This window comes from Schistocerca gregaria, chromosome 2, assembly GCF_023897955.1.
Source record: "Schistocerca gregaria isolate iqSchGreg1 chromosome 2, iqSchGreg1.2, whole genome shotgun sequence".
NCBI lineage: Eukaryota > Metazoa > Arthropoda > Insecta > Orthoptera > Acrididae > Schistocerca > Schistocerca gregaria.
In genome coordinates, this window is record NC_064921.1 from 315,341,728 (window position 1) to 315,364,468 (window position 22,741).

General features: G+C 41.7%; 1 protein-coding gene across 3 annotated transcripts in view; it reads left to right on the forward strand.

Annotated features, from left to right (window-relative positions):
* LOC126336936 (bifunctional peptidase and arginyl-hydroxylase JMJD5-like) overlaps positions 1-22,741 on the forward strand; it is a 102,966-nt gene that overhangs the window by 75,474 nt on the left and 4,751 nt on the right. For all 3 annotated transcript variants that reach the window (XM_050001111.1, XM_050001112.1, XM_050001113.1), the window contains 2 exons: positions 2,692-2,915; positions 13,333-13,497. In XM_050001111.1, the coding sequence (XP_049857068.1) occupies positions 2,692-2,915; positions 13,333-13,497 (389 nt within the window). The remainder of the gene's footprint in view (positions 1-2,691; positions 2,916-13,332; positions 13,498-22,741) is intronic.

The following is a 22,741-nucleotide window of genomic DNA, read 5'->3' on the forward strand; positions in this document are numbered from 1 at the left end:
TTACATGGTACATTCCAAAAGAATTCCAAAATTTGATGTGATCGAAAAAGAATTTGATGTGGTCAAAAGTCTCAAACGTAGTGTCACTACAGTGGATTGCAATAGTTGTGCAATAAGTCAAAAGTGAGACATGGGTGTAAATGTTCCTCGAGCTCTATATTCACATCTCTCCACACAAAAGTAGCTTCTGGTTACCGTACTTACTCGAATCTAAGTCGCACTCGAATCTAAGCCGCACCTGAAAAATGAGACTCGAAATCAAGGAAAAAAATTTTAGCCGCACCTGGAATTTGAGACTCGAAATTCAAGGGGAGACAAAAGTTTTTGGCCGCATCTCCAAATTGAAGCAAAGTTGGTTCATTGTAATATGAGACACACTTTAGGTTGAATGAATAATGACACAGCTACAATAGTTTGGTTCGAGTTGTAAGCTTAGCAGTTAAGCTTTACCAGGTAGCCATTGCTATGCGTCAGTCGCACCGACCATGTTTATACGGGTACCCTTCCTTTTTCACGTGCTTCGTCTGGTTTGAACTGATTACTTATTTTTCTTTGATCTGATAAGCGCCGTTTTCTTTGTTATAGGTGTTTACCTCGCTCTAAGCTGAAAATGCATTACTGTACTGTGTCATACATTGTTTGTCACATTCTGATAGTGCGTGTTTACGGCCTGTCGCCGCTCGCGGCATGGCTTGGTTTTGTGTGCGCTAGTGCCGCTTACAATTAAAAAAGAGGAATAGTCTCATTAGCTAAACAATGGCAAAAGACTGCTATTTGTTGTTACTTACATGGCTGCTTTATTTGATAATGATCATCAAGAACCAAATAATAGACTGCGTATAATAGACGATGTTCTGAACGAGAGCTTAGCGAAAAATTTTCTCCATTTGAAAAATCTTTGCAGGCGCCTCTTTAGTACATTACATTCTGCACAGAAATTAGTCATCTTAGAGTTAAAAATCTAGTCAATTGCCGTGCTTCATTTCTGACTGTATCACTATCAGGCATAAGAATAATACAAATATAAACATGACATGATATGTATATTCTTCTGCGTTTGCTGTTGTCTCACTGTAGTTTTGTAGTTTATTGGGCAGACAGGATTTAAATGAGATAGCAGCAAACACGAAACAATACATGGCAAAATGTTTATATTTCTATTATTCTTACGGTGAATAGAATACTGCATGTGAGTCACAATTCATAAAAATTCCTATTAGCAACCATCCCTTCTCACAGATAGGAAAAAATTCAGAATGTAGAGTTGGCCATATTGAGAAAAATCCCAAACAGTCTTGCCAGTTGGATTTTCAGAGTACATTGAAATTCTGCTACATTCGGAGATGAACAATATGGAATTTGTATTTACTTCGTTGGATAATGTACGAAAATGCAGTGGTCAAAACTCGGAGCGAAGAAAAAAGCTCGTCTTCCACCTTTTTTTAAATTTATTTAATGACGCAGAGGTTTTGGTGCCAGTATTTATCTTTGTGCATACAAAGCATGCCTATGTAGTGCTGCATATATTCAACGTCAGAAGTTAGTTGTGGTGGCAGCCACCAACATTTTTCAGAACTTCCACTTGCTTTGCACTAGATTCTAAGCCACACACAGTTTTTTGGATTACAAAAACTGGAAAAAAAGTGGGGCACAGGTTCGAGTAAATACGGTATTGAGGCATCTAATCAACTTGAAGACCAGGCACAGTCTCTACCGTGGAATGAAACACAAAAAAGTAAGTTAATCAGTTGTGTACCCATGCTTCTAGGTAATGAGTGAATTTAAAGCAACTTGGTTTCGTACATTTGAGATATCAAGAAAGTGGTTTGAAGTATTATTTGCTGTCTGTTGAGCCATTTGTGGACACTTTTCTGTAAGATTCAACAAAGTCTCCTACACCTAATCTTAATAGGGAGGTGAATGTGATCTTCAAGGATGGTTTTGTAATCAAATCGGACTGAACAGGACTTCTATGGAAGAGGTCAACAATTCAAATGCCCTATTTGGCCATCCAGTTTCATGTTTTCCTTGATTCCCTGAAATTGATTAAGGCAAATGGCAGCATGGTTTCTTTGAAAGGGCATGGCTGATTTCCTTCCTTACCTGAGCTTGTGCTCTATCATTAATTAACTTGTAACTGAAAGCACCTTAAACCCCTATCTTTCCTCCTTCATTCTTTGTAAGCAAATCACTCAAGATTGCCTTCGACATGGACAAAACCATAATGCCACCACTAGTGGCTGGTGTTCTTCCAGAATTGTTGAGCTGTAAGATGTCAGTTGATTACCATGTACACCAGTGTCATGTGGAGCTCAACAGTTTCTATGGTGATAATTTGCAGTGCTTCCATTAGAGGACAAATACATCACAAACTTGACCATTACAGAAAAAACCGCATGCCTGCAGCCCAAAGGGTGCCCTACAACTTGGGTAAATTACTTCATTTGCCTATAGTGGCAATGAATGAAATGTCTACATATAGCTTCTCAGCAGTGTATATTATGTAAAGCGCACCACTAGTTATACGCCATAGGTGTCATATCAAGGAGCTAGTTTTAGTAATATAAATTTTAGTAGTGCAAGTTTAATTTATATTGCCATGTCTTCCATTGTTAATTTATATGGCTCACAAACACTGAATAATGACTACAAAAGTAATTAGTGTCCTACAGTATGTGTCATTTTTTTTAGGTTGCATGTCCCATTGGCCAGCTATGGAGCGATGGACTGACTTCACTTATCTTCAAGCTAAAGCTGGTGCCCGCACTGTTCCTGTGGAATTAGGTCCTCACTACTTGCATCCTGACTGGAGTCAAAAGCTGATGACAGTTGGCACATTTATTAAGGACTATGTAAGAAATCCAGAATCAGGAAAAGATGTGGGTTATCTTGCTCAGCATCCTCTTTTTGATCAGGTAACAGAGTATTGCCAAAAAATATTTAAGACGGAATGATAAATAAAATATTAATTCTGACTGACAAAGATAATTGTACTTATTAGAATAAAAATGGTTGGTCTCTATTGATGTGTGGAGATTTAAAGCATTCAGAGTCGAAGTTAGACAGGATCTAGTGCTCTGTGAAGAGGAGAAATACTTCACAGAAACAATAAACTGCATGATATCAGAGTTTGGGTTACTTCCTAACATGAGAAAAAAATGAAAGAACAATGAACAAGGGCAAATGAGTGATTCAAATTGGAAAAATGATGCTCAGTTATGATTTGTAACAATGTTGTTGTGGTTGTCTTCAGTCCTGAGACTGGTTTGATGCAGCTCTCCATGCTACCCTATCCTGTGCAAGCTTCTTCATTTCCCAGTACTTACTGCAACCTACATCCTTCTGAATCTGCTTAGTGTATTCATGTCTTGGTCTCCCTTTAAGATTTTTACCCTCCACACTGCCCTCCAGTGCTAAATTAGTTATCCCTTGATGCCTCAGAACATGTCCTACAATAGCGATACAATAAGTAGTCCTACAATAGCGATACAATAAGTAGTCCCTTCATGCCTTTCAGAATTTATCTCATTGCCCCGAGAAAGCTTCTGTACCAGTAATGAGAAACATAAAACTGATCTGCTGTGGAGTATGTATCTTTCTGTTATTAATGAAATATAAACAATTGTCTTTACCTCAGAAACAAAAATCTCAGGATGCTGATTTAAGTACCAACTTATCATGAATAATATGGTATGCTTTTGCTGGAGATATTATGTTTCCATGAACAGTGTGGTGTGTTTCTCATGAAGATTGTCATATGTGGTTGTAACTTTTGTGGTCTTCAGTCCACACTAGTTTACTGTAGCTGTCCATCAAATTACATCCTTTGCAAGCCTTTTCATACCTGTGTAACTTGTGCAACCTCCATCCTCCTGCTCTACAGTTGTTACACATCACACTTCCTTCTATTACCAAACTGACCTATCCGTGAAACCTCAGACTGTCGTAACAATCAGCCCCTTCTTTCATCTTTTGTAAAGTTGTGCCATGTGGTTATGGCCACGATAATAATCCTCTTCACTTGTTTTGCTAGTTCAGGGTTTCTTCTAATCCTGTTGAAATTTATAATCTTGTTTATTGGTGTGTGAGTATGTTACCTAGTGCCTCACAAGGCAGTGCCTTGGTAATCTTGGCTATATATGGATCTATAGCCTCCAAGTATTTGGTAAAAGAAAACCTTGTCTGTTGCATGCTGTACTGTATATCATTACACAATCTGTCTTAGTAACCAACTATGAGGAAGCACTAAGAATCCAGTAAACAACTTTTTGAAAAGGTATTCAAAGCATTAGATCAAAGTAGCAAACTGTGCAGGTATCTTCTGTGATCTTACAAAGGCCTTTGACTTGATAAATGCTGCTTTTTCTTCTACAAATTAGGTAATTTTGAGATTAATTACATTGCTCTGCAATGGCTTAAATCATACCTGCAGAACAGTAGATAAAGGGTAAATGTCCCCTCACACTAGGATTTATTAATCCACATGGGGTGAAGTATCTCACAAGGTATGCCTCAATACTCTATTTCATGGCCAATCCTGTTTATATTCATACACAAATGAGTTACCTGTACATATAAATTCTCTATTAGTTCATTTAGCAGATGAGGTACTTGATGACTATATTAGATTCGATTTATATTTGTTTCATAGATCATGAATACAACAATTTGTGATGATGTGGAACTTGTCAGGAAGTGATGAAAAAACAATTTCTAGTTCCTTCATTATTCTGGGAAACTAGTAATGGATTATATCAAACAGTGGAAACTCCAAGTTAGAATATCAACAATATAAGGAAAACATAAGAGTGCCACTCACCATAAAGATGACACATTACATTGCAGGTAGCCACAATGGAAAGACTGCTACTGTGCAATCCCTCCAACATAAACATCTCTGAAATTGAGTACCTTGCTCTCCTGCACCTGGAGGTGCATTCCAGACATCATCTCCATAAGTTATCCAACCTGTTGACATCCAGCTGCTGCCTTGGGGTATCACTATCCAACTCCTATCGTTCTTGTTAACTGCTCATAGCACCCAGACCCTGCCTGGGTCTCCTTTTCAACTTGCTACTTCCCCCAAATCCAGACCCGAAACATTCCTGTAACACTTCTTTCAACCTTTCCATCAAAACCGGAGTTTGTCTTGTCCGAAGACTTCACCTTTAACCTCACACCCAAATTTAACAATGTTGGACGGGTGAAAGACCTATTCTTCTCCTGGTATCTGCAATGGAAACACTTCTTTGCCACCAGTCCCTCCAGCCAAAGCCAGTCTAATCCCAACGTTGAACCTTGCCTCTCCCAGTTCATACCACTATCCAACTTCTATCCTGCCCCTCCCCCCCCCCCCCCCTCCACCATCCTCCTCCTCCCACCTAACCACCCTCTGGTCACCTTCCACAAATTCCTTACCTCCAACGTGATCTTACCAACCTTCCCCAGGTCACCAACCTTTCAGCAGAAGAAAGGACAGCCATGCACAACCTCAAAAACCAAATCCTGCAGACAAGGGTTCCACCACTGTTATCAATCACATTGACTACCTTATGGAAAGACTCTGCCAATTGACCCCTCCACCTGCAAAGTGTGCTGGAGTGGTTCCATCCCAGAAGTCTATCATAACCTCCAGTCCTTGCTTTAAACCTTGTGCCCTCCCCTGGATCCATTTCCCTCTCACCACTATGCCAACCCACACACCCACCTTCTACATGCTCCTCACAATCTACAAACTGAACAATCCTGGACATCCCATTGTAGCTGGTTATTGTGCTCCCACTGAAAGAATTTTGGCCCTAATTGAGCTGCATCTCCAACCAACTGCTCATAACCTAGCATACCACAAGAAAGATACCAACTATTTTCTTCACTGACTTTCCAAAATTCCCATCCCTACTTGACAGCCCCCTGCAGGTCTGAGGGTTAGAATAGGCTCAAGGTATTCCTGGCTGTCATAAGAGGTGCCTGAAAGGAGTCTCTCACGTTTTGGCCTTTGTGATGGTCCCCCTGTAGGGTTTGACCCACATTTTTCAAAATTTTCCCAAGGAGCGAGCCAATTGGGGAAGGGTGCCTTACATGGTGCATCTTGTCTATCATGCACTGAGACCTGTCGCATCCTTCGTTGATAAGGGTCTGCACTTCTGCTCATTCTCCAACTGTTGAGTGAGGTCACCCTAATGGGTGCCTATTTATCCATCAACTGTGCAGTATCATTTTCTATGCTGACAATGATAATGTACTTGTTTGCTTGGTTGCACCTGATATCCAACAAGGTAGCCAGTCCGTTGGGCTGGGACCGCCATGTACCCTGTTGGTTGTAGCCCCCTGACCACAAAGAGATTGCTCTGCTGATGTGTGCACCGTTAACTCCTCATGTATGCCAAGGGGTAGATGCCCATCCCCCTGGGGCATCGGGACTCCCGGCAATGGCCATCCTGCCAGGTGACCTTTGCTGCAGCTGGGTGGCGCCCGTGGGGAGGGCCCCTGGTCGGAGTGGGTGGCATCAGGGTGGATGACAAGCAATGAAGTGTAGTATGTCATCTCTTGCTGGTGGTCAAGCACCAGCAGTCTCTAACTATTCACCAGTTCAATTCAATGCACAGAAGTATGACCCCAAATCATTCCCTTCCCCTCCCTGGCCCCTCCATGGGAGGAACGTCAGGCTAAGGTGGCAGCGTCTCTTATTCGCCCCGGTACCTTTGTCCTAAACTCAGTCCGTAGTGAACCTGTGCCCCTTCAAACCCCCTCTCAAAGCTATGGCTATCAGAATAAGGACTACACAGGAAATAACTGTCTGCATTGTATATCTTCCTCCAGATGGTGTAGTATCCCTGAATGTTTTAACTGCACTGATTGCTCAACTCCCTAACCCTTTCCTACTTCTGGGAGATTGTAATGCCCATAACCCCTTGTGGGATGGTACCATGCATACTGGCTGAGGCAGATATGTCGAAACTTTACTGTCTGTCTGACCTCTGCCTCTTAAATGCTAAATGCTGGGGCTGCTACACGTTTCAGTGTGGCCCAAGGTAGATACTTGGCCAATGATTTATCAATTTGCAACCCAGGACTTCTCCATTCTATCCCCTGGAGAGCACATGATGACCTGCACGGTAGTGACCACTTACCCATCCTCCTGTCACTGCCCCAGTGTCAAGCCCACAGACGCCTGCCCAGATGGGCTTTAAACTAGGCAGACTGAGAAACTTTCACCTCTGCTGTGACTGTTGAACCTACCCCACACAGGAACATCGATGTGATGGTTGAGCAGGTGGCTACAGAAATCGTTGCTGTGGCAGAAAACACGATCCTCTCCCAGCAAGAGACTGTGCCTTGGTGGTCATACGTCACCTTCCCAAGTCTAGGCGAAGATCAAACATGTTTTCGGGTACCAGACCCCAACAGGTGTTCCCGGTGTTAACATAAATGTTGTGATGTTGTGTTCTCTACCAACACAAACGCGATTGCTGAGCACTATGCACTATGCTTGAGCCTCTGCGTTGAAGAATTACCCCATTACACCCCCCCCCCCCCCCCCCAGCCATTTGCATTCTCAAATGGTGGCTGGAAGGTAAGTCCTCTCATTCACTACTTGAATCCTATAATGCCCCATTTACTGAGTGAGAGCTCCTCAATGCCCTTGTACATTGCCCCAACACAGCTCCTGGACCAGATTGGATCCACAATCAGATGATTAAACATCTCTCATCTGACTACAGGCGACATCTCCTCATCTTTAATTGGATCTGGTGTGTTGGCGCCTTTCCATCGCGATGGTGGAGAGCACCATCATTCCAGTGCTCAAACATGGTAAAAACCCACTTGATGTGGATAGCTGTCAGCCCATCAGCCTCCCCAACATTCTTTGTAAGCTGCTGGAACATATGGTGTGCCGGCAGTTGGGTTGGGTCCTAGAGTCATATGGCCTACTGGCTCCGTGCCAGGGAGGCTTCCGCCAGGGTTGTTCTATCACTGATAATATTGCCCCTAGTCTGCCATCCGAACAGCCTTTTCCAGACACCGACACCTGGTTGCCATCTTTTTTGATTTACGAAAAGTGTATGACACCACCTGGCTACATCATATCCTTTCCACATTAAACGAGTGGGGTCTCCAAGGCCCACTCCCGATTTTTATCCGGAATTTCCTGTCATTTCATACTTCCCATATCCAAGTTGATGCCTCCCATAGTCCCCCCCCCCCCCCCCCCCCCCCCCCATAGAATGGGGACCTGCAGGGTTCTGTATTGAGTCTCTCTCTGTTTTCAGTGACCATTAATGGTCTAGCAGCTGCTGTGGGGCTGTCCGTTTCACCTTCTCTGTATGCAGACTACTTCTGCACTTCATACTGCTCCACCAGTACTGGTGGTGCTGAGCGGCACCTACAGGGAGCCATCCACACAGCGCAGTCATGGGCTCTAGCCCATGGTATCCAGTGTTTTCGGGTGCAAAGTCGTATGTTATGCACTTCTGTTGGTGTCGTACCATTAATCCAGAACCAGAACTTTACCTTAATGGCGATCCACTCACTGTAGTGGAGACATATTGATTCTTAGGACTGGTTTTCGATGCCCGATTGACTTGGATTCCTCAGTGTAAGCAGAAGTGCTGGCAGCAACTCAGTGACCTGCTGCCTGAGCAACACCAACTGGGGTGCAGATCGCTCTCTGCTGCTGCAGCTTTACAGAGCCCTTGTTCAATCCCTCCTTGACTATGGGAGTCTGGTTTATGGTTCGGCAGTGCCCTCAGCTTTGCGTTCACTCTACCCAGTGCACCACTGTGGCGTTCACCTAGCGACAGGAGCTTTTAGGACGAGTTCGGTGACCAGCATCCTTGTGCAGGTTGGAGTGTGTTCATTGCAAGTGAGTCGTGCACAACTACTGGCCTGTTATGTAGCACACGTTCATAGTTCTGCGCATCCAAGCATCCAAATCACCATCTCCTTTTCCCACCCAAGGCGGTTCATCTCCCGCATCGACTGCCCATGTCAGGGCTTCCAATTGCTGTTCGTATCCAATCCCTTCTTTCTCAACTGGAATCCTTGCCTTTACCACCTATACTTGAGGTCCATTCACATATATCTTCATGGTATACACATATGCCACCGCCACTTCCTCTCAATTCTTGACAAGTACCGAGGCCACGAAGTGGTTTACACTGATGGCTCAATGGCTGATGGTCACGTCGGCTTTGCGTATGTCCATGGAGGAGATATTGTACAGCATTCCTTGTCCAATGGCTGCAGTGTTTTCACTGCAGAACTGGTGGTTATATCTTGTGCTCTTGAGCACATCTGTTCATGCCCTGGGGAGGCTTTTCTTCTGTGTACAGACTCCTTGAGCAGACTACAAGCTCTCAACCAGTGCTACCCTCGTCATCCTTTGATAACGACCATGCAGGAGTCCATCTATGCCCTGAAATGGTCCTGTCGTTTGGTGGTGTTTGTCTGGACCCTAGGTCATGTCAGAATGCCAGGCAACAAACTTGCCGACAGGCTGGTCAAACATGCTACATGGAAACCGCTTATGGAGATCAGCTTCTCTGCAACTGATGTGCGTTCAGTACTACGCCGCCAGGTTTTATGGCTTTGGGAAAGGAAATAGCATAACCTCAGCATGCACAACAAACCGCGTGCCATTAAGGAGGCTACGAATGTTTGGCAGTCCTCCATGTGAGCCTCTCACAGGGTCGCCGTGGTTCTCTGCCAGCTCTGCATTGGCCTCCTGCATTGTGATGACTCACCTCAGTGTCGGTGAGACGCCCGGCTGACAGTGGCTCAATCATGATGAGCTGTCCTTCCATGACTGCCCTTCAACGGCCTCTACATTTCCAGACTCATTGCCATTAATTTTAGCTGACAATGCCTCATCAGCCAATTTAGTTTTTCGTTTTGTACGCGACAGTGGGTTTTATCATTCTATATAAGTTTTGGCGCATGACCTTCGACCCTTTGTCTTCTCCACTCTAATGCTTTTAGGGTGGATGTTTTAATGTGTCCCAGAATGGCTGGCTTTTCCTTTTTGTTCTTATGGTCAGCCAGCCACGGTCATCTGTGCTCTTGTTTTTACCCCTTCTACCTGTTTCTTTTTTCTCTCTGTGGTTTTCTTTTCCTGTTTTGTCCATAGTAGTGTTGGTTATCCTTCCATTGTTCTTCTGGTTCTTCCTTTCTCCTGTTATTGTACAGGACGTCTCCTTTGTTTTCTGCTTTCCCTTGTTTAATTATTTTACTGGGAACAAGGGATCGATGACCTCGCAGTTTGTCCCCCCCCCCCCCCCCCCATCTATCTTAAACAAACCAACCAACCTACCTACTCAACACAGTTGATGCAACCTCCCTATACACAAACATCCATCATGCCCATGGTCATACCGCTATTGAACATGAAGTTCCCCAGTGTCCTTCAGAACCCATACCCACTACCTCATCCCTCATACACCTTATGAACTCTATCCCAACTCACAGCTAGGTCTCCTTTGAAAGGAAGGTATAAAAGCAAATCTGTAGCACAGCCATGGACACCTGGGTGACACACTCCTATGCCAACCAGTTTATAGGCTGTCTGACAGAGACTTTCCTAGCCTCCCAAAATACCAAACCCGTAGTCCTTCAGGTTCGTTGATGATACCTTCACGATCTGGACTCGGGGCCAAGACACCCTGTCTTCATCCCTTCACAACCTCAACATCAACCCAGTTTGCCACCTTCCTAGACATTGACCTACTCCTCTCTGCTGGCTCCTTCCATGCATTTGTCAATATTAAACCCACCAACAGTACCTGCATTTTGACAGCTCTCATCCGTTGCACATTAAAAAATCCTTCACTTACAGCCTGGACCAGCCAGGGATGGCACATCTGAAGTGACGAGAACTCCTTTGCCCAGTATGCTGCGGTCTTCACAGACGGGGCTATCCGGCAGACCTGGTCTGCAAACAGATCTTCTGTGCCATTTCTCCTCACAACCCGGACCCTCCTTCCCCCTCCCCCCTGAGAACCAGCAACAAAGGAATGATCCTTTTGTCACTAGTACAGTAATACTACCCCTGACTGGAACAACTGAACCACATTCTTCGTCAGGGCTTTATCTGTCATTGCACTGAAATGAGGGACATCCTTTCCATCTCTCCTAAAGTGATATTCTGTCACCCATCGGACCTCCACAACATCCTTGTCCATCCCTATGCCACTCCCAATCCCAATCCCTTGCCACAAGGATCATATCCTTGTGGAAGACCCACGTGTGAGACCTGCCCAAGTCGCCCACCCACCCAGCCCTTCCTATTCCATTCCTGTCACAGGCTTATACTAACCCATCAGAGGATGGGCCACCTGTGAAAGTAGCCATGCCATACAGCAGCTTAGCTGCAATCATTGCATAGCTTTTTATATTGGTGTGACTACCACAAGGATGAACAGCCACTGCCAATCTGTAGCAAAGAGCAAAGTAGACCACCTTGTGGCACAACATGGAGCTGAACATAAAATGCTTGATTTCAGTGGCTGTTTCACTACCCAAGCCGTGTGGATCCTCCCCTCCACCACCAGCTTTTCCGAACAGCACGTTCTCTGCTTCCGAAATTATCCTGTCCTTGACTTACGGTAATGTATTGTCCCCAGACCCACTACCCAACAGTGGCCACACTATTTGTCCTGTCACCTCCCACCTATTCTTGTTTCCCCGCTTTGCCAATCCTTGCACGCCCCTTCTCCACTCCTTCTTTTCTACATCCCATCTCCCCCCCCCCCCCCCCCCCCCCCCAAAACCTTCCTGCCCTAAAGCCTCTGACGCTGCACCTGTCTGCAGTCTAGTTCCTACGTGCTCTGCCTGACATTGCTCTTGTCCCTCCACCAGTACCCTGCTCCCCCTTCCCCTCCGGATTACTATTTCCATTCTATGCGTCAGTTGCATTCCAGTCTGAGCTGCTGGAGATAGCGATCGTGTGTGTGTGTGTGTGTGTGTGTGTGTGTGTGTGTGTGTGTGTGTGTTCCCTTCTCTGGTGAAGGCGTTGGCCGAAAGCCAATGGAAGTGTCCTTTCATTTTTCCTGTTTGCAGTGTAACATAGCACATGTACCAATCTATTTTTTCCTTATTTTATTAAATGGATTAAAACTGAACATGGCAAAAACCTATATGGTACAGTTGAAAAACAAACATTAAAAATCCAAGTGATTAAAGTAGGATGATAACAATCAATTAATGTGAAAAGTGGATGAGTTAGCTTTATTGGATTACATTTAGATGACAATTTAAGTCGAATGGCACGAGCCACCTTACTAGCAAATTAATCAGCTCTGCAATTGACCGGAGATATCAGCAGATTACAAAACACAAAAAAATAGCACATCATAATTATTTTGAATCCAACATAAGGTATGGTATTCTTTTTCCGGTGAAATTTAAATAGTGTATCTCTTATGCTGAAACTGCAAGCTCCATATGTACTCAACAGCCAAAAGAATCTTAAATAACATATTCAAGCTTTCAACAGCTGACATTGCTGCCATCGTCAGCAGGAGACAGCTGTTGAAAGCTAGAGTATTTTATTTGAAATGACCTGGCTTGAAACCCTAAACATTTTATTCAGGCATGCCACCTCGAAAGAGTAAGATGACACAAAAGATACTGGTGGCCCATTATTTCGAAAACAGCTGTTCCAGACTGTCCCCTCCCTACAACTCTTGGAAATTAGTATTGTGTTCAGAGCAGACTAACACTATTTGGGAAAAATCTTTCTGGCCACACTTACAACATAAAGACTAAGATAATTTTGAGTTTCCTTTACACCAATTGAAATTACATGCTTAGACTCCACAGTACATGTGGATGAAAAAAATATAATAAATTAGTATGCAAAAATGTTCTGATTGTGAAGCTGGATGTTCTATAAAGAAGTCTATAGGACATTCTGTGGGATACTATTCAGGAGAAGAATTTGTGCAGGATGAACTGATAGTATGTACCAGCTGTACCTTTGAGATTTATTAACTACTTTTCATAACATAACATAACTAGATTAGCATTAGCCTACAGTTGGCATTTTATCACAATTTTTCTGCATTCTTGCTGTAACTGAATCAAATTGTTCAGAATGTATGATATCAGAGTAATAAATTACAGTTTTACAGCGAAGAAATGAACGTGATTATCAGCTGCATTGGTGAACTTAAGAAGTTTGAACACACTGATTGGAAAGAAAAGTGACATTGCTGCTCATTCTGCTATTTTGTTGCTTCATAATGCAGTGATACTCATTGTTTTTTATGAGAATATTTTTTATTGTTAAATAAGTAAAGCTTCAGACACAGTTTCATTGATCATTATCTTTTACAGATCCCAGAGCTTAAAGATGACATTAGAATACCAGATTACTGCTGCCTTAGTTCTGAGGACAAAAATGAAGAACAGAATGAAGATCCAGATATCAATGCTTGGTTTGGGCCTCAGGGTACTGTTACACCATTGCATTATGACCCAAAACATAACTTACTAGCACAGGTACAGCCAAATTATGTCTCATAACTCATTTAATATTTTGTGGATGCTGGGAAATGGTTACAAAACAGCAGTTTTCAGTTGTGAGGTAATACGTAAATTTGTATGCAACTTGTAATTAGTAAAATGAAAGCAAACTTTTTTCTTAGCATATTTATTAATGGACGAAGTTTCCGCATTCTATCATAAGCATCTATTTTTGTGTTGTTACACGAGTGAATGATTCTCATTATTTCAAACCTGTCCCTTCTCATCGTGCTGTGGACCATTTCATTTGTCATGTCCAATCCAGAATTCCAGTAATATCTTCTGCTAGGTAAAGGATTATAGCCAGTAAGAATTAGAATTCCTAGAAAACCTTTTATCTCTTCATGTGTTATTTTTGGATATGAGCAGTTTTTGTACAAAGCATACTTTGTCGATTCAGCGAGAAGAAATTCAATTACTTCGTCGTTCTGAAATAATTCGAAGCACTGAACTGGAGACAAGTGTTTGTATTTACTATAATCACTCTCAGGAAATACAGAACTAACACTAAGCAGATTTTTCCCCCAGTCTCTGATTACAGTTTTTAAGATCTGTGACCTTTCCTGTTCATCTGGTTTATCATCAGGAGAGAAATTTATCTCAGGTTCACTACCTAACTTGTTTTTACTAGCTAAAGCCATTTCTGCACCACCCCGGAGTTGCCTTGGTCCAAGATTATCGACATTTCCTCCCCATTCTTCTTCCCCAGAATCTTCATCTGTATCCACATTAGCGTCACAAGGTTCAATAAGTATATCTGTTGCATCTTCTTACTCCCCTTCAAGAATAGCCAGGATCTCATGGAGAGACAGACCTCTAAAGAGAACAATTTGTTACCTTCACTGTTTTGCCTAGCGTGATGTATATGCAAAACAAAATTAAAACTGTATTTGGAGCCACAAAAGTAAGAATTGCATTTTGAAGATAACCATTAACATAAATTTCAGTACTTTTAACATTATAATCAACCATAATTTAAACAAATTGTATTATAATTTGCGATAAAAAATGATACTTACTTCTTGTTCAAAGACATCATCTTACTCAGAAAAGTCTTCCATACTTGAAGCACTAGTCACTGACCAGTTAATGCTTGCAACTGACTAAAACCTACCTAAACATGAACAACAAAGCCTCCTTATCAGAAAGCCATACAACAATAGCCACTCCAAACGCAGGCATTATTGCGAACGAGAGAAAACAATGACAGGCTGTTCCACGATATATATGTTATGCTAGTCAGAAGTGGGCTAAACCAACTTTTTGAGCACTGGCTTCACCAGAACTGTTAAAAAAATGTCTACACAGCAAAATGCAGAACCCAAATGAAAGTTTCAATGCTCTTGTTTGGTAGATATGTCCAAAGACGGTGCTTGTTCCCAATACAGTAGTGGAGATTTCTGCTTTGGAAGCTGCAGCAGTGTTTAATGGTGGGAATGTGGCAAGTCTTCACATCGTCAGCAAGTTGGGCTTTACGTTTGGAGTCCTCACTGAGCAGATACTGCGGATCATCGAAGAGCAACGAATCACAAAGGCGGACACTTTAATGCAGAATAGAAAAAATTGCTAGACAAAGGAGCAGAGGATCATGAGGAAGAACTGGAATATGGATATGGGCAGTTTTAGCTAAGTTATGATTAAAAATTTTAAGATTTTTTGCAATTCAAGGTTTTCTCCTTCAGGAACCCACACATTGGAAGGATTTCAATGAAATTTGGCACACACATTCTTTTACATGGAAGCAACATTTAAGTGAAACAAAATTTTAATCTAAACATTATAAATAGGTTTTATGGTTGATGATATGTTTAGATCAATGGCGTATGGCCTGGCTGACCAACACTTCTGATCTCACGAAATCACAAATTGGATCGATTTGTGGATCACTTCAAAAGATGAACAATTTTTTTGACGCAGTCTTCGTACACTGCCTGAAAGATGGGAGAAAGTAGTGGCCAGTGATGGAAAATACTTTGAATGATACATATGTAACCCATTTGTTCCATTAAAGGCTCAAATGTTGGGGAAAAAACAGTGGAAGCAAAGTTGTGGTACACCTTGTACATTATGTAAAGAACATTAATATAATAATGTAAATGGATAGATAAAAAATCTACTCACCAAGTGATGGCAGGAGAAAACACACACAAAATGGTTAAACTTTTTCAAGTTTTCAGAGCCAGTGGCCCATTCTTCTGGCGAAAGAGTTGAAGGAGAAGGCAGAGGGGCGAGGAAAAAAGACTGGAGATGCCTAGAAAAAGGGGTACAGTTCAGGAAAGTCACCCAGAACCCCAGATCAGGGGAGACTTATGAGACACGATGAGAAGTAAAGACAGACTGTTGAGAACAGCACCAGTCAAGATTTGAAAACCTGAGAACTTAACAGTGGAAGACAGGATACAATGTAAAAGAAAGAGTACTACTAACATGTCGTGCACGAGTTAATAACAGTAAAAAAGCTAAGTAAATTGTATGTAACAGAGGTGGGTGGGAGATGGGGAAAAATAGACAGGTCAGGAAATGACAGATGTAGAAAATTAAAATGAAGTGAAGACAGTAGTAGTTACTATGAATAAATGCTCAGAGAGAAGGAATTAACATAAATTAAGGCCAGGTGGGTGGCGAGAACCAAGGACATCTTGTACTTGGTTCCCACTTGTGGAGTTCTGAGAAACTGGTTCTGGGGGAGGAAACCACATGGTGCATGTGGTGAAACAGGCACTGAGGTCATGACTGTTGTGTTGTAGAGCATGCTCTGCAACAGGATATTGTGTGTCGCTGGTATACACCCTCTGCCTGTTTTGCCCACCACACCTAGAATAGCTTTTCGTCACCCTTCCAATCTCTATAATTTCTTTGTCAGATCGTATGATTTTTCGTACACGTATTTTCATTGTTTTCCGGTAACTTAATTGTCTTTCTGTCACTAAAATAGATTTGTACCATGAGTGTAAAGTGTCTGACGTGCCGTAGGATCGTTAGCTCCGGGGTCTGGTGTGATGGATGTAGTAACTTTTTTCATTGGGGCGACTGTAGTGGCGTGGGAATTGGGAAAATGAGCGAGACTCATCAGTGGTTCTGTAGGCTATGCAGTAGAGATAGGAAGATTGTGGAACAGGAGGGGACAATTGCTGCCCTTCAGGCTGAGTTAGATGAGGCTAGGCGAGAACTGGGCAGGTTAAGGGGGGAGAAGGGTAAACAGGGGTGGGAAGTGGCAACAGGCATGAGGAACAGGCCAAGAAATTCTTCTGACAGCTTTGTTATTAATGTACAAAATAGGTTGGACCTGTTGCCTCAGTCAGAAACTGATGAGCCTCTCACAGAAGTAGATGTAGACAGGGCTCAACAAGCTTTCAGCAGCAAATTGATTAAGAATGTAGGGAAGTCTGCAAAGAGAAAGAAAGTCTTGTTGCTAGGTAGTTCACATGCTAGGGGTGTGGGACAACTTCTGCAGGATGAATTAGGGTCAGAATACCAGGTCACAAGTTTTTTCAAACCTAGTGCTGAACTTGGGCAGGTTACAGAGGATTTAGGTTCACTATGTAAAGGTTTTACTAAGGAAGACACCGTGGTTATTGTGGGTGGGCCGGGCAACAGTATTGACAGAGATCCGGGGTACAGCATAAAGTGTGATCTGGCAAAGATTGCATCGGCATCGAATCATACCAGTGTTGGGTTTGTGTCGGTTCTGGAGCGCCACGACCGACCTCATTTGACCTCTTCTGTCAGGAGAGTTAATTTGGAGTTGGAACGGCTACTTGGATCTGGTGCGGGGTCACACATTGGTGTGGTTCCTGTTGATTCACTCTGTAGGTGGGACTATACTAGACATGGCCTACACCTCAACAGGAAATGTTGTTGTTGTTGTCTTCAGTCCTGAGACTGGTTTGATGCAGCTCTCCATGCTACTCTATCCTGTGCAAGCTGCTTCATCTCCCAGTAACTACTGCAACCTACATCCTTCTGAATCTGCTTAGTGTACTCATCTCTCGGTCTCCCTCTACGATTTTTACCCTCCACGCTGCCCTCCAATGCTAAATTTGTGATCCCTTGATGCCTCAAAATATGTCCTACCAACCGATCCCTTCTTCTAGTCAAGTTGTGCCACAAACTTCTCTTCTCCCCAATCCTATTCAATACCTCCTCATTAGTTACGTGATCTATCCACCTTATCTTCAGTATTCTTCTGTAGCACCACATTTCGAAAGCTTCTATTCTCTTCTTGTCCAAACTAGTTATCATCCATGTTTCACTTCCATACATGGCTACACTCCAAACAAATACTTTCAGAAACGACTTCCTGATACATAAATCTATATTCGATGTTAACAAATTTCTCTTCTTCAGAAACGCTTTCCTTGCCATTGCCAGTCTACATTTTATATCCTCTCTACTTCGACCATCATCAGTTATTTTACTTCCTAAATAGCAAAACTCCTTTACTACTTGAAGTGTCTCATTTCCTAATCTAATTCCCTCAGCATCACCCAATTTAATTTGACTACATTCCATTATCCTCGTTTTGCTTTTGTTAATGTTCATCTTATATCCTCCTTTCAAGACACTGTCCATTCCGTTCAACTGCTCTTCCAAGTCCTTTGTTGTCTCTGACAGAATTACAATGTCATCGGCGAACCTCAAAGTTTTTACTTCGTCTCCATGAATTTTAATACCTACTCCAAATTTTTCTTTTGTTTCCTTTACTGCTTGCTCAATATACAGATTGAATAACATCGGGGAGAGGCTACAACCCTGTCTCACTCCTTTCCCAACCACTGCTTCCCTTTCATGCCCCTCGACTCTTATTACTGCCATCTGGTTTCTGTACAAATTATAAATAGCCTTTCGCTCCCTGTATTTTACCCCTGCCACCTTTAGAATTTGAAAAAGAGTATTCCAGTCAACATTGTCAAAAGCTTTCTCTAAGTCTACAAATGCTAGAAACGTAGGTTTGCCTTTTCTTAATCTTTCTTCTAAGATAAGTCGTAAGGTTAGTATTGCCTCACGTGTTCCAACATTTCGACGGAATCCAAACTGATCCTCCCCGAGGTCTGCATCTACCAGTTTTTCCATTCGTCTGTAAAGAATTCGCGTTAGTATTTTGCAGCCGTGGCTTATTAAACTGATAGTTTGGTAATTTTCACATCTGTCAACACCTGCTTTCTTTGGGATTGGAATTATTATATTCTTCTTGAAGTCTGAGGGTATTTCGCCTGTCTCATACATCTTGCTCACCAGCTGGTAGAGTTTTGTCATGACTGGCTCTCCCAAGGCCGTCAGTAGTTCTAATGGAATGTTGTCTGCTCCGGGGGCCTTGTTTCGACTCAGGTCTTTCAGTGCTCTGTCAAACTCTTCACGCAGTATCGTATCTCCCATTTCGTCTTCATCTACATCCTCTTCTATTTCCATAATATTGTCCTCAAGTACATCGCCCTTGTATAAGCCTTCTATATACTCCTTCCACCTTTCTGCCTTCCCTTCTTTGCTTAGAACTGGGCTGCCATCTGAGCTCTTGATATTCATACGCGTGGTTCTCTTCTCTCCAAAGGTCTCTTTAATTTTCCTGTAGGCAGTATCTATCTTCCCCCTAGTGAGGTAAGCTTCTACATCCTTACATTTGTCCTCTAGCCATCCCTGTTTAGCCATTTTGCACTTCCTGTCGATCTCATTTTTGAGACGTTTGTATTCCTTTTTGCCTGCTTCATTTACTGCATTTTTATATTTTCTCCTTTCATCAATTAAATTCAATATTTCTTCTGTTACCCAAGGATTTCTAGCAGCCCTCGTCTTTGTACCTACTTTATCCTCTGCTGCCTTCACTACTACGTCCCTCAGAGCTACCCATTCTTCTTCTACTGTATTTCTTTCCCCTATTCCTGTCAATTGTTCCCTTATGCTCTCTCTGAAACTCTGTACAACCTCTGGTTCTTTCAGTTTATCCAGGTCCCATCTCCTTAATTTCTCACATTTTTGCAGTTTCTTCAGTTTTAATCTACAGGTCATAACCAATAGATTGTGGTCAGAGTCCACATCTGCCCCTGGAAATGTCTTACAACTTAAAACCTGGTTCCTAAATCTGTCTTACCATTATATAATCTATCTGATACCTTTTAGTATCTCCAGGGTTCTTCCACATAGACAACCTTCTTTCATGATTCTTAAACCAAGTGTTAGCTATGATTAAGTTGTGCTCTGTGCAAAATTCTACTAGGCGGCTTCCTCTTTCATTTCTTAGCCCCAATCCATATTCACCTACTATGTTTCCTTCTCTCCCTTTTCCTACACTCGAATTCCAGTCACCCATGACTATTAAATTTTCGTCTCCCTTCACTATCTGAATAATTTCTTTTATTTCTTCATACATTTCTTCAATTTCTTCGTCATCTGCAGAGCCAGTTGGCATATAAACTTGTACTACTGTAGTAGATGTGGGCTTCGTATCTATCTTGGCCACAATAATGCGTTCACATTTTCTAACCTACCTGCCCGATTAAGGGATCTGACATTACATGCTCTGATCCGTAGAACACCAGTTTTCTTTCTCCTGATAACGACATCCTCTTGAGTAGTCCCCGCCCGGAGATCCGAATGGGGGACTATTTTACCTCCGGAATATTTTACCCAAGAGGATGCCATCATCATTTAATCATACAGTAAACAGGAAAGGGAAGGGTAAACTGGCTGGGCTGATAGCAGGAAATTTAAAGGGGGGAGGAACTACATCTCATGGTGGAAACTCTTTTTTTAGTGTAAGATCAGTGTCCAGTGGGAAACTCAGCCAGGCAAGTACTAAAGATGTTAAAAAAGTTCAAGATACTCACAAAAGTAAAGTGAAAAATACTGTTAGTATATTTCATCAAAATATTGGGGGATTGAAGAATAAAATTGATGAGCTTCTGCTTTGTTTAGAAGATATAGAAACCAAGAATGTAATAGATATACTATGCCTGTCTGAGCATCACATTGTCACTGATATGCAAAAGGTTAGCATCAATGGGTACAAATTAGCTGCACATGTAAGTAGAGATAATATGATGAGAGGAGGAGTTGCCATATATGTCAAAAGCTTTCACAGTGCAAAAAATTTAGAAACTAAAAAATTTTTTGTAGAGCAACATATGGAAGCATGTGCCACTGAACTAAAACTAAATGATGGCACTTTCATAATTGTAACAGTGTATAGGTCCCCCTCAGGGAATTTCCAGCTATTTCTAGAAAACTTGGATGCTTTGTTGTGCTATCTGTCAGACAGGGGGAAGCAAATTATCATTTGTGGGGATTTCAATGTTGATTCCCTGAAAGAGTGTAATAGGAAGAATGACCTTTTAGTATTACTCAGTTCTTTCAATTTGAGCTCCGTCATTGATTTTCCTACTCGGATAACAAAGAACAGCAGTACATTGATAGATAACTTTTTTATAGACCAAGATAAGTTTAAGGACATAAATGCTTATCCTGTTGAGAATGGTCTTTCAGATCATGGTGCACAGCTAGTTACAGTACATGACATAGCTCCATGCAGTATAATAAATCAGACTTTCAAAGCAGTGCGTTCAATTAACAATATAAATATTGCAAACTTTAGGGAAAGCCTACAGCAGCTAGACTGGGATGAAGTGTATAAGGAACCCGATGCAAACTTGAAATATAACTTATTTCACAATACATTTTTAAGGGTATTTGAAAATTGTTTTCCCAAGAAAATAGTTAAACATAATTCCAAGAAAACATATAAAAAACCTTGGCTAACTAAAGGAATAAGAATATCTTGCAACCGCAAAAGAGAACTGTATCTAACAGCAAGAGGGAGTACTGACCCCGAAATTGTTCAATATTATAAAAACTGTTGTGCGGTACTAAGAAAAGTTATTAAAAAGTCCAGAAGCATGTGTATCATGTCTGAGATCAGTAACTCTGATAATAAAATTAAAGCAATTTGGAATATTATTGAAAGGGAAACAGGGCAACCAAGAGCACAGGAAGACTTTAGTGCAATAAAACTGAATGACAAGTGCACTAACAAACAATCAGAAATTGAAAATATTTTGAATAATCATTTTTTAAATGTTGTGGAGAAAATAGGATCTAGATCTTCACTAGAAGAGGCAAGGCTATTAATAGAAGAGGCCATACATGCGCAGTTTGAAACAACTGTAATTCCACCAACCTCTCCCTCTGAAATCAGTAAAATAATAAACTCACTGAAAAGTAAAAGCTCTTATGGAATTGATGGCATTTCCAGCAAGATACTTAAAACTTGTTCCCCACAGATAAGTAGGATTCTCAGCCACGTATATAATAGCTCTTTGGAGCAGGGTGTTTTCCCTGATAGACTGAAATATGCCATTGTAAAACCATTGCATAAAAAGGGGGATACGTCGGATGTCAACAACTACTGCCCAATCTCTCTTCTGACAGCTCTATCAAAAATTTTTGAGAAAGTAATGTAGTCAAGAGTAGCCTCTCATATTTGTAAAAATAAAGTACTAAAAAATGTCAGTTTGGTTTTCAGAACGGCTTTTCAACAGAAAATGCTATATACGCTTTCACTGATCAAATATTAAATGCTCTGAATAACCAGACATCACCCATTGGTATTTTTTGTGATCTCTCAAAGGCCTTTGACTGTGTAAATCATAGAATTCTTTTAGATAAGCTAAATCATTATGGTTTGAGTGGGGCAGTGCACAAATGGTTTAATTCATACTTAACTGGAAGAATGCAGAAAGTTGAAATAAGTGGTTCGTGTAATGTTAAAACAGCTGATTCCTCAAACTGGGGTGCTATCAAGCACGGGGTCCCACAGGGTTCGGTCTTAGGTCCTTTACTGTTCTTGATATACATTAATGACTTACCATTCCACATTGATGAAGATGCAAAGTTAGTTCTTTTTGCTGATGATACAAGTATAGTAATAACATCCAAAAACCAAGAACTAAGTGATGTAATTGTAAATGATGTTTTTCACAAAATTATTAAGTGGTTCTCAGCAAACGGACTCTCTTTAAATTTTGATAAAACACAGTATATACAGTTCCGTACAGTAAATGGCACAACTCCAGTAATAAATATAGAATTTGAACAGAAGTCTGTAGCTAAGGTAGAATTTTCAAAATTTTTAGGTGTGTCCATTGATGAGAGGTTAAACTGGAAGCAACACATTGATGGTCTGCTGAAACGTCTGAGTTCAGCTACGTATGCTATTAGGGTTATTGCAAAT